The sequence below is a fragment of the Gymnoscopelus braueri genome (assembly GCF_963280865.1).
Source record: "Gymnoscopelus braueri genome assembly, chromosome: 16".
NCBI lineage: Eukaryota > Metazoa > Chordata > Actinopteri > Myctophiformes > Myctophidae > Gymnoscopelus > Gymnoscopelus braueri.
This window is the reverse complement of record NC_137616.1, coordinates 22,926,301-22,938,331: the sequence shown is the minus strand read 5'-3', so window position 1 is coordinate 22,938,331 and position 12,031 is coordinate 22,926,301. Positions and strand designations below refer to the sequence as shown.

General features: G+C 43.7%; 1 protein-coding gene across 1 annotated transcript in view; it reads right to left on the bottom strand.

Annotated features, from left to right (window-relative positions):
* The window catches only part of igf2r (insulin-like growth factor 2 receptor), a 71,761-nt gene that overhangs the window by 23,324 nt on the left and 36,406 nt on the right, over positions 1-12,031 (bottom strand). The window contains exons 29-41 of the mRNA XM_080453585.1: positions 11,916-12,019; positions 11,621-11,754; positions 11,037-11,233; positions 10,337-10,463; positions 9,819-9,950; positions 8,164-8,323; positions 7,864-7,972; positions 4,668-4,749; positions 4,198-4,331; positions 3,885-4,034; positions 3,472-3,630; positions 2,492-2,702; positions 2,150-2,299 (exon numbers count right to left, since the gene is read on the bottom strand). Coding sequence (XP_080309711.1) covers positions 2,150-2,299; positions 2,492-2,702; positions 3,472-3,630; positions 3,885-4,034; positions 4,198-4,331; positions 4,668-4,749; positions 7,864-7,972; positions 8,164-8,323; positions 9,819-9,950; positions 10,337-10,463; positions 11,037-11,233; positions 11,621-11,754; positions 11,916-12,019 — 1,849 coding nt within the window. The remainder of the gene's footprint in view (positions 1-2,149; positions 2,300-2,491; positions 2,703-3,471; positions 3,631-3,884; positions 4,035-4,197; positions 4,332-4,667; positions 4,750-7,863; positions 7,973-8,163; positions 8,324-9,818; positions 9,951-10,336; positions 10,464-11,036; positions 11,234-11,620; positions 11,755-11,915; positions 12,020-12,031) is intronic.

Here is a 12,031-nt window from a genome sequence, read left to right as displayed (position 1 = left end):
GGCGGCCACGAGTCAGTCAGGACACGGGGCGGCCAGGAACCAGCCAGAACACAGGGTGGCCATAGACGCTGATACATACCGGAGAGCAGAGCTAACACTCCTACAGCAAGTCCAACTAGACAGTTTCCCAGAGGAAATAGCAACCCTCATGGCGGGGAAGGATATAACGGCGTACAACGCAGGGAAAGGGAGACTAAATACCCTCTGCCCAGAGTACGACGAAGATAGTCAACTAATAAGAGTAGGCGGTCGTCTCCGCCGATGCGACGAACTAAGTTATGGTGAGAAACATCCAATCCTCCTGGATCCCTCACACATAATCACTAAACTACTCATCCAGCGATACGATAAACAGATGATGCATTCTGGCCCGGAACGGGTCTTTGCAGAACTACGCAGGAAGTACTGGATACTAAGAGGTAGGGAGGCAGTGAAGAAATATCAACGTGACTGCGAGGACTGCAGGAGGTGGAGAGGACAACCACAGATACCGCGGATGGCCGACCTCTCAGCCTCCAGTTTGAGAGTTTACAAACCCCCATTCTACTCCACGGGAGTCGACTGCTTCGGGCCAATACTGGTCAAGATAGGTCGGAGGACGGAGAAGAGGTGGGGAATAATCTTCAAATGCCTTACCACGCGTGCGATAGACCTCGAACTCTTAGATAAGATGGACGCAGAGTCCTTCCTAATGGCCTACCGACGCTTCTGTAACACGAAATGTACTCAGATCGAGGTACCAACTTCATAGCAGGAGATAAGGAACTAAAAAGAGCCTTCCACGCCCTAAAGCCTGAAGTACAGGATCAATTAGGTAAGGAGCATGTCCAATTCCACTTCAACCCCGCAGGAGCGCCCCACATGGGAGGCTCCTGGGAAAGAGAAGTGAGGACAGTGAAGTCAGCCCTCAGGACCGTCATAAAAGACCAGATAGTAACGCACGAGGTGTTGGGGACGATCCTAGCCGAAGTAGAAGGTATGATCAATTCGAAGCCTCTAGGCTACGTATCTTCGGACATTGCAGATGCAGACCCGATCACACCATTCCTACTGATAGCGGGAAGGCGGGACCCCTCAATACCACAAGCGATCTACCCGAAATCTGAACTAATCACGAACCAGAGATGGAGGTACTCCCAGATCGTGGCCGACGAGTTCTGGAAGAGGTATGTACCAAACTACCTGTTAAACCAACAAACCCGGAACAAGTGGCAAGTGGAGAAGGAGAATATCAAAGTCGGAGATAGAGTCATGATCGTCGACCAACAGCTCCCTAGGGCATCATGGCCCCTAGGGATCGTGAAAGACGTAATACGAGGGAGAGATAACCGGGTGAGAAGTGCCTCAGTACGAGTGAAGGAGAAGACCTACACACGACCAGTGGCTAAACTCATCCCGATGCCCCAGTTATCATCAGATATAGAGGAGGACTTTGATAAAATCAGATCCAATAGGAGCAAATTTACACACTAAATTTGAGGACGGCGATGTTACGGAGACGCCCCCTATACGGGCATCTCCTATATGAAACGGCTATGCTCTAGGGTCGTCCTTATATGGCGAACGTACGTAGGATGTTTCCTACCGGCTATATATGGCTGAGCTACGCCCGATAGATCCAGATCAGAGATATTTCAGTTCAGTGACTAATAGTATAACTAACTAATAAGTATAACTAACTAACAAGAGTGAGGGCCTTACACACCATTCACTCTACCACATCTGATCCATCTTCGGGCCTAGTCACTAGGGCACCCAGGAGAGGTACCGTTCTAATTGACGGCGCTCAGGGCAACCTGCTACCAGCAATCCACATATACGAACTATCGTAGTTCTCCCCAACACTAAGAACCAACCCAAAAAGGTCTAATTCTGACAACAAAAAGGTGTGAGAAGCAGACTGCTGGAGGGAATAGACATGCAAGCACATCTAAAGTAGGCAAATTATTTTTAGGCTAATGATTAATGAACTAATAAAACAAGTAGTTTTGCCTAAATAGTCACCACCCCACCAATCGTTCATTTTCTCCAACTGCTATAAAGTGAAAAACTTGCATCATACTTATTATTATTGCAACATTCAGGGAAAATGGCGTATTCATGTCGCCATCATTGAGCCACGCACAACAAGACTCCTTCAATCCGTTACCTTTGGCGCAGAATCCTGACTTTCTGTCGGCAGCAAAGTTTGCAGAGGTGGCACACCACTTCCTGCCGTCTGGGCCATCTGCCGTGCACTCTGTGTATGTCCTGTTCATGTAGGTGAAGGGAAACACACACTGCTCCTCCCGCTCGGTCACTAAAACACACACGCACGCATGCACACACACACAAAAGTAGACAGTAAATGTAATGTAATTATTATTTTTTAAATTAACGGGTAATGTATTATTACATTATTTTTCTCTGATACTTCTTGCTCCATAATCCATAAAGTAATACATGTTTGCACTGTGTTCACACAAGCTTCACAGTGTTGCTATGGTCTCACCTGGCGGGCAGGGGTCTCCACCGCCGTACTGCATCAGCACCGCCTGGTCCTCATGCTTATAATCCATTTTCATGGCTTGGGTGATGCCAAACGAAGCGGCGGCAGTGGTGGAAGCGGCAGCCAAGCTCGTCACCTGGCATACGGCGCCCTTACTGCAGGCCGGCTCTGCCACTGAGCCGCACACATTGATCCGGTACTTTGACTCTGGTACCTACAGCATGCGCACACGCACACAAACGGACACACACAAACACAGTGAGCATGCATAAGAAAATGGGAGATTGGTTTTAACCCATTAAAACCGGGAAAGCATTGTAATTTTAGAATTTAGCTATATACAGGGGTGTGCTGTGGATCTTTTAGCTAGTGGAGCGCTAGGTCGCACACACGTGAGCGGTCGCAGATTGAAATAACCTCTTTAATATGTAGGCCTATTTATTAACCCACAATATACTGAATATCAAATTGTATTCTATTCACTTGCATAATGAGGAAACTTAAGTGTTGCAGACGTCACCTGGAATTTGTATTTGTTAATGAAACCATCAGCCACTGTTATCCAACTCTTTTGACTGCTTGAAACAGAACATCTGACACCTACAGGCTATTAGCAGGTCACACAATGGACCATTGATACGCATTCAGCCAGGTCCGTCATTCCTGTTCATTCAAGTTGCTCAGCGTCGATCGGCAGGTTTTGTTAGCGAGGGGCGGAAACTGCGACCTTAGCTTCAAAGCTAGGCTTCACCGGCAGCCTTTAGAGTTAATAACTGTATTATAACCAGTATCAAAAGGTGGTTCATCTGTAACACTATTTTAGCTGTACCTTTGAGTGTATCACAAAAGCAACCTGAACCTAGTATAGCAACTTCTGTTTTGTCTCTTTCTCTCTTTCCCCTGACATCCACCAGTAATCGTCTAGTTTGGGGCTCGCATTCAACAGTGCCAGTGAAGGGTTTAGTGTAGCAAGAGCCGTTTACCTGGATCTCCCCACTGAGGGAAGAGAGGTCAAAGGTGAACTGGAGCTGAGCGTCTGTGAGCTGGCAGCCGCTGGTTTGCGTGGCGTCGGGGCAGACCACGGGGGTGGCCCACTCGAACATGAACACACAGCCCTGCTGTTGCAGCATCTGGGGGGAACCCTGGAGACAGAAAGAGAGAGAGAGACAGAGAGAGAGACAGACAGTGAAATAAAGAAGTGATGGGTTGGTTGCTGAGTGATAATGAGACAGAGGGAAGCAGTGTGTGTGTGTGTGTGTGTGTGTGTGTGTGTGTGTGTGTGTGTGTGTGTGTGTGTGTGTGTGTGTGTGTGTGTGTGTGTGTGTGTGTGTGTGCGTGCGTGCGTGCGTGCGTGCGTGCGTGCGTGCGTGCGTGCGTGCGTGCGTGTTTGACAGACCAGGTCCAGGCCCCTCTGGCAGGTGAAGACAATGGTGGAGGTGTAGTTGAGGGTGGGGTCAGACTTGCAAGGGGTGGAGCTATTGTAGGTGATTGACACCTCCTTCGTGGCCACGTTGATCTGAGGCCCTGCCGTTGTCCGCCCAATGTCCTGAGGAACAACGAGAGAGAGACACAGTGAGAGGAGAAATCTTTGTACATTTTACTCACAACTAAAACAAGGCAAAGTAATTTGGTGTGTGTGTGTGTGTGTGTGTGTGTGTGTGTGTGTGTGTGTGTGTGTGTGTGTGTGTGAGAGAGACTGTGTGTCTAACCACTGGAGGTCCATCATCGGGGTCCATGCAGACAGTGACCCCAGGGGGACAGGTGACACCAGGGATGGGGTTGAGGGGCTGACAGATGTTGATGTAGAAGTCTGGCGAGCCGCCGTCTGGGTTCACGCTATCATCTTAGCGAGACAACAGTGACGAGGAAAGAAGGGTTTGTATTAGACGTTACAGAACACAGAACACAGGTCACATAGTGTACAACTTAAGCAATATTCAACTTTAAGTCCTTAAGCCCTCTATATTTAGCAAACATAGCTGATCTACAAGCTTGTAAATCTGCTATTTTTTCTACTTTAGATTTTTTTTTTTAACTGAAAATGTTCCCTAAAATATGCACACCAAGGTTAATGTGGTTAAGAAAGACTCTTTTACATTTTGTTCAAATACGTACTTTTGCATCACAATGTACGGGCAAGACAACCACAACATAATCAAGTTTCAAGTGCTGTGCTGACCTGTAGCAGTGTAGTAACCACTGACATGAATGAGAGGGGTCAGGTCTATGAGAGAGGAACCATTGAGCACAGAACATTTCACCTGAGAGAGAGAGAGATGGAGAGACAGACAGACAGACAGACAGACAGACAGACAGACAGACAGACAGACAGACAGACAGACAGACAGACAGACAGAGAGAAGGAAGGCAGGGATTATTGAAGACACAAGATGTAACCAGCAATGCATGAATTGTACATTTTGTAATGTTACCTGTGTGACAGAGGAGGAAGAGAGAGAGTTAAGGCCCTTGCACACAGTCAGTTTTATTCACACAAAAAATAAAAAGTATGAGGAACATCTAAAATGACCTCTTGCACACCTATGCCGAAATTGCCATCAAAGGAGGGGATGTGATGGTGCGTAATTTGTGCAATCGAACCCAGTTAGATTCCTGTGTTTTATTGAACTCTAATGGCTAATTAAAAAAAAGTCAAGACAGTTGTATTGTTTACATGCAGTACGGCTGGGCGATATGACTTCATATGACCTCGCTCATGATTAATGAACGATTTTCGGTAACGGGTAACACTTTACTTAACCCTTTAAAGGTCACCCCAAGAAAAAAGCATTGGAAAAATTATTTCTTTGCATTTTTTATTTATTTGGGGCAATAGTAACAACTATCAATTTCTTTAACAGACCCAACAGTTTTCCAAATATAGGCCTCTACCAAACGGTTGAGATGTCACTTTATGGTAATGGTAAAAGTTTCATGCATATACATTGATTTATATGCATTCACTGAGAAATATGTCTCCCATTATGTTCCCCAGTCTCTTCTGCTTGTGAGAGTTGATCAGCATCATCTGTTTGGTCATCTTCTTCATCACACAGATCATCATTTTTTATTTCAGCACCACTACCTTTACCATTAAATGACAATTCAACCATTTGGTTGAGCATGTTTTTTTAGATAGGAATAAAATCATACTAATACATAAATATAATGAAATAACATTATATGTATTATATTAACAACACTGAATTAGCAAAAGCCCTATTTATCCATAGCAAATAGTACATTTTAATTACTTTAGTTTAGCTTCACTACTTACCATAAAGTGACAAACAACCCGTTTGGTAGAGCATGTTTTCAGAAAATTATTAGACCATTATTAGATTTTTTTTATTGTATCAAGCTACATAATCAGGTTCAGTAACACCTCTGAGATGATAATATGACCAAAAAAAAATCTTACCTCTGAAATTTCAACCAAAAAAATCCCACCTTTCAGGAGTGGATTAATTGATTTTCACTTCCTAAAAAGTGGCTACCTGAGAATCCATGTGACTGGGAAACAGTGACATCTGGTGGACCTTTTTTTGCCATAACATACCTCAACCAAATGGTAGAAAGGGCTCAATCAGGTTGAGTTAAGTTCAGCAATGTTGTCAATGAGAAATAGTGACTTAAAATGTGCTCTACCAATTGGTTGAGCAGACTGTTAAAGGGTTAAAGGTCGGGTTTAATGCATTATAATCACATTTATAATGTATTATAATGCACGTATAAGCCTTATACGTGGGCATTATAACACTTGTTATATAGGTTATATAAGGTTTATGAAGTATTATAATAACTAGACCATACCAGTCGGGGGATATGAGCACCCAAAGTGTGCAGTTTTAATGCGCTGTGAACAGACAGTATATCAGGGATGGAAAGTGAGTTTGTACTCTGTAGTGTGTACAACACACACGCACATCCCGTCGCCGCGTCGTGGAGCCACAGAACACACACAAACACCCGCGCATATACAGATCTAACAGCCGGAGCCGTCCCCAACACACACACACGCGACCCGTCGCGTGCGCACACGCACACACACACACACACTCATGCGGCCAGAGCTGTCCCCCGTCGCGAACACACACACGCGGCCGTCGCGCGAACACAAATAATGTACATTCTGACACGTGCCTCCCCAACGTGCGTCCGCACATACACGGCCGCGGAGGCGAGTGTTCTGTGTGTGCAACAGTGTAACGCAGTGGGGCTGTAGATGCGATACATGCGCAGTTTGAGCAGCCATCGTAAGCATGGCGACATTCTTTGACATAAGAAAGCGAATAAAGAGCTGAGATTTAGTGATATCGAAAAACGGGCTTCGCAGTCCCATGCACATGGTAATGGTCAATGGCTGTGTGCAATTTGAGATCAATAGCTCCAGGCACTGAGGAGAACCGGGCAGAACAATTTGTGGGCTCAGAGGTTTGGGCTCAGAGGTTTGGGCTCAGAGTTTTGTGGAATTATAGGAGGATATAATTTAATACGTGCTGGTCATAGGATATAATAATGCATTACAAACTCAGTGGAACAGCACATCATAACTACCAGGTAACACTTTACTTAAAAGGGATATTTCACTTTCAAACGCCCCCTTCCAATACAAACTCATTGTAACTGTGTTGTTAGATTAATTGAAAACACCCGTCCTTGGTTCTGGTGACTGATATTGTCCTTCTAATGCATGAGGAGACCCTGAAAACCCTGCTTCTGGATTATTCGATTAACCTACATGAGCAAGATGAAGTCAGCAATTAGTTCTAAAATGTTGATATATTTTCGTTTAATTGCCCAGCACTAATATGTAGTATTACATTTTTTTAATTAGCCAGAGTCAAGCATAAACTTGACCAATAGAAGCGACTTGTGCACATTAACCATGCAGACCATGATCTTAAACCTGCCACATCTCTGCTGTCAGTTTGCTGGGCTACTGTGCGTCATGGATGTATTGGTTAGCTTGTTAGATAATTCCTGCAATAAGTAACAAGTCTAGACTGCAAATAATATCACAGCTGGACAACACACACACACATGTACGCATTCACATGCACGCGGCTATACACATGCTAGTTTGACAAATACTCCAAGTACAAGCAAAGAGGCAAACACACACACACACAATTGGCTTTCATTTAACTTCTCAGCCAGTCTACCTACAGTACACCCATAAGGGTAATTTCTTACACCCTTAAAATTTTTCATTAGAGTTAAGTGAATACTCTGGTATTTTACCCAATGTTTACCTTTTTAAATACTTTTAAATAATCCAAATCCCTTGATTAAATGCAATTTACTGCACCCACACACCCACCCACACACACCCACACACACACACACACACACACACACACACACACTCTTACCAGGTGTTCACAGGCCAGGACTGTGTGTAGGGAGAAGAAGTGAGTGCAGGTGTCGGGGTCAGAGGCAATCAGGACGGGTTCAGTGGAGGCAGACCCAGAACCGGCAGACCTGCAACGGATACCATGACATCATTTTTAAAACTAACATTGTCACATCTTTGGAAATAATACTAATGCCTCCACAGACCAAAGAAGTACATTTTAGTAAGAGTTAAAAGAATGAAAAACACAGAGTGAGAGAGAGAGCAAGAGAGAGAGAGAGAGAGAGAGAGAGAGAGAGAGAGAGAGAGAGAGAGAGACCTGCAGATGAAGCTGATGACACTCTTGTGTTTGAGGGCAGTGTTGGCAGGACATGGATCTCCTCCCAAATAGGTCAACTCCAACACCTGGTCCTGGTATGACAACTTCCTGTTCACCTGTCCCCCGCTTACTGCGCTGCTGCGGCCTTTCACACACACTCCTGAAACACATGCACATGCATTCAGTACATCACCTCTACTATAACTGGAGACAAGTGTGTGCATATGTGTGTGTGTTGCACTGTGCCCGGAGTTGCACTGCGCACCATTCCTCCATCGACTGCAAACTTGCCAAGAATAAAGTTGAGGGGTCTGCTCATTGTGTGGTGCTTTTTATTTTATTTACATAAGCACTCGATTAGCAGTTTTACATTAAATTCTGGTTTGGTCCTTTCCTCTAGCTTTTTCCAATTGAACACAGGGTATCAAAATCTCAGGGTCAGATTGCCATGAAAATTGCTGAGGCATGCATGCTCCATAAAGCATGCCCTTTACTGGTTTTGGTGACACAATGGACTTTCCTTTAGCACAACAATTAGGCCAAACTTTACACATGCACACCAGTTATCTCAACATCAAATAGGCAGATTGCTATTGCCAGAGTGCATTCACGATCTCTGAAGATTCGATATAAAGAATCACATTGCTTTGTTTACACCAGATGCAACATTTTAAATCAAGGCAATATTTTCTCCACACACTGGCAGTCACTCTGTTTGCATCAAAAAAGAATTGCGTGGGCAAAAAAGTGAATTATTTCTTGATGTTGCATCTTTACATTGACTTGAAAAAAAAACGTTTCACATCCTGTGTGATCTGTCCACCCTTCAGCCAATTTCCAGTTAGGCAGCGTGGACTCTAGGGTTTTGCCTGGGGCTTTTAGACTGATAAAGACGGAATAAAGGAAAACATTGTTTATAGAGAGCTTATAGACAACACTACCAAAAAAGGTACATGGGACTACAGGTCTCACATTAGTGCAACAATACTTCATAGAACACATTTCTAAAATATTCTACAGTATATGACACCTTAACACAGACAATTTACTGGGTTCATTTTCCCTCTGGTTTTCAATCTAACTTAGGAATAAAGGAATGATACAGTATGTGACATCCTGGTAACAATTATTTGATGAGGTGTGCACCTACGGTGGAGTTGTGATCCAACACTGTGGTGCCATGGGGGAATAAGAAGCTGTGACGCAAGTCTTGTGCTATTGCATAAACCATTTGAATATAAACACTGGGTCTGTCTCAGCATGAACTAATGTGTAACATGGAGCCCAGATGGCTCTCTGACAATGTGTCTGGTAGGACACTGTTTAATTAGCAGCTTTTCTGTTTAAAGGCCTATTCAATGCTGGATCGAACCATAGCTTGATAATGTTGGCTTTCTTTTATTTTTAATATAGAAAGAGGTTAGCATCACCTCAGTCATTTTGATGCGAAACAATCCCCACTGAGTGGTTTGTTGAAGTGATAGGAAATCTGCTTGTTCCAGAAGCAATAATGACATATAAGAGATTTTGTGAGGCTTGTGGGAGGTTTGCTGTTTTACTTTCCTGTTTGTGTTAACCCAAAATGCAATATGAGCTTGATATCGCGAAAGTATCACAATAGTTGACATTATCTATCAGCCCAAGCCTTTACATACCAGTTCCAGGGCTGCATCCAGCATTGGCGACCTCTCCACAGATGTTGAGCCTGAACATGTTGGTACGGTCGCTGTGGTCGTAGACGGTGTAGCCTCCCTCCACAGCCAGGGAGTTCAGGTCAAACAGATAACCTACACGCCATCAACACATCACACACATACAAGCTGACAATCGATGTAATGGATTATGAAAAAAAAAATCATCGATTAATAATCGTTTGACGTTTTGGGCATGCCATTATAGGAGAAAAGTTTAAAAAAAGAATAAGAAAAAAAGGTGAAAATAGAAAATCTACAAGCTCACAAAGCATCACATCGTGATGCGCGGTGTGCTTTTAGATCTGCTATTTTCACTATATCTGGTGGTTAATCATCGATACATAAAAAAAGTATTAAAAAAGTAATTGAAAGAATAATTGCTAAAAAATAATAATCAACTGTTGCAGCCCTTATTAGAATAAAGAGAAGCAAGCATATGCTGCAAGGACTCGGGGGGTGTGTGTGTGCGTGTGTCTGACCTGTAGCAGGGTTGATAACTCTACAGTCATCGTGCTGGCTGCTGTTCAGAGGGCAGGCAGCAGCAGTGGACCACAGGAAGGTGTACACACACTCCTCAACCTCTGAGATCAGGGTGGGACGAGAGTCCTGATGACACACGCACGCGCACACACACACACACACACACACACACACACACAGAGGATGGAATGAAGTTAGTTCATGTGTGTATTTGTATAAAGGTTATTATTCTGTAGTTAGCTGTTAACCCATTGAGACCTGAAGCAGATTCTACATGTCTCCTAAATCTCAACAGTATTCTGAAAAATGTATGTTTCTATATCAGTGGTGCTCAATCTTTTTCATGTCAAGGACCCCCAAAATTATATGTATTTGACCGCGGACCCCCATCAAAATATTTTGTTCCAGGGACCCCCAGATGCAAAGATTTGAGTTAAAAATGTTCGCTTTAAAAATATATATATTCAAAGATTTGCACACATTTTCACGATTTTTCAAAAATAGCAGATGTACAAGCTCGCTATGAGCTTGTATATCTGCTATTTTTGAATAGCCCAAAGTGTAAAATAATGCTTTTTAGCTCAAATCTAAAAATGACACAGTTCCAGGTCTTAATGGGTTAACAAGATAATGATAACTAGAACAAAAACATTAGAGTTAACTGAAATAAAAACATGTGGGCGTGTGAGGGTTCCTCACCACTTTATCTTTGTCACACTGGAAGCGGATGACAGTACTCTTCTTCCTGATCTTGTCTGAACACAGCTCTCCATTGGTGTATTTGAGCTGCAGCACACCTCGGTCCCAGAGGGGGGCGCTCTCTGCCTCCCCCAGACTCACGTAGTCGTCATTGTGCTTTAGACAGGACGCTGCGCCTGACGGACACGCCCATGGACCTATCACACACAGGAATATGGATTTATTTCAGGTTTTTTTTATCACTCTGATATTAGTCATCTATGAGATTTATTCAAAATTTGGGAAAGGTTTCAGCTTGATCAAAGCAGTGTTGATTTTGACAGTACATCTTCATTTAGTCATATTTTAGTCATCTGAAAGGTTTTAGTTTTAGTATAGCTAGTTGACTAAATAATATGATTTTATTTTTAAATCAAATGTATATATGTACATGTGTGTGTGTGTGTGTGTGTGTGTGTGTGTGTGTGTGTGTGTGTGTGTGTGTGTGTGTGTGTGTGTGTGTGTGTGTGTGTGTGTGTGTGTGTGTGTGTGTGTGTGTGTGTGTGTGTATATATATATTATTTTTTTTTGATTGGCAAACCTACCTCCCAGAGGTACCAGAGACCTGCACACGTTGATGTAGAAGCGTTGCTCTGTGTCACTAGTAGAGGGCTCCACAACCCAGTTCCTGTTGTCCATGGCGAGGGATGACAGATCGTAGGAGTGGCCTTGGCCATCGCTGAGGATGGATGAGCGCGCACAGCACACACACACACACACACACACACACACACACAGTTATAAAAGTAATATTTTTTTCATCTACAATTGAAAAAGAACAGTACACTACATTTATCAAAGTTGCATTTTGTCATGTTTGTGTTGGGTGGAGGTGTTTACTTGTAGGAGCAGCTGGTGGTTTTGACGGCAACACAGGCCAGGGCGGTGCGCCAGTTGAACAGATAGGTACACTCTGGAGTCTCCTTGATGAACTCTGGATACCCCTACAAAATGCA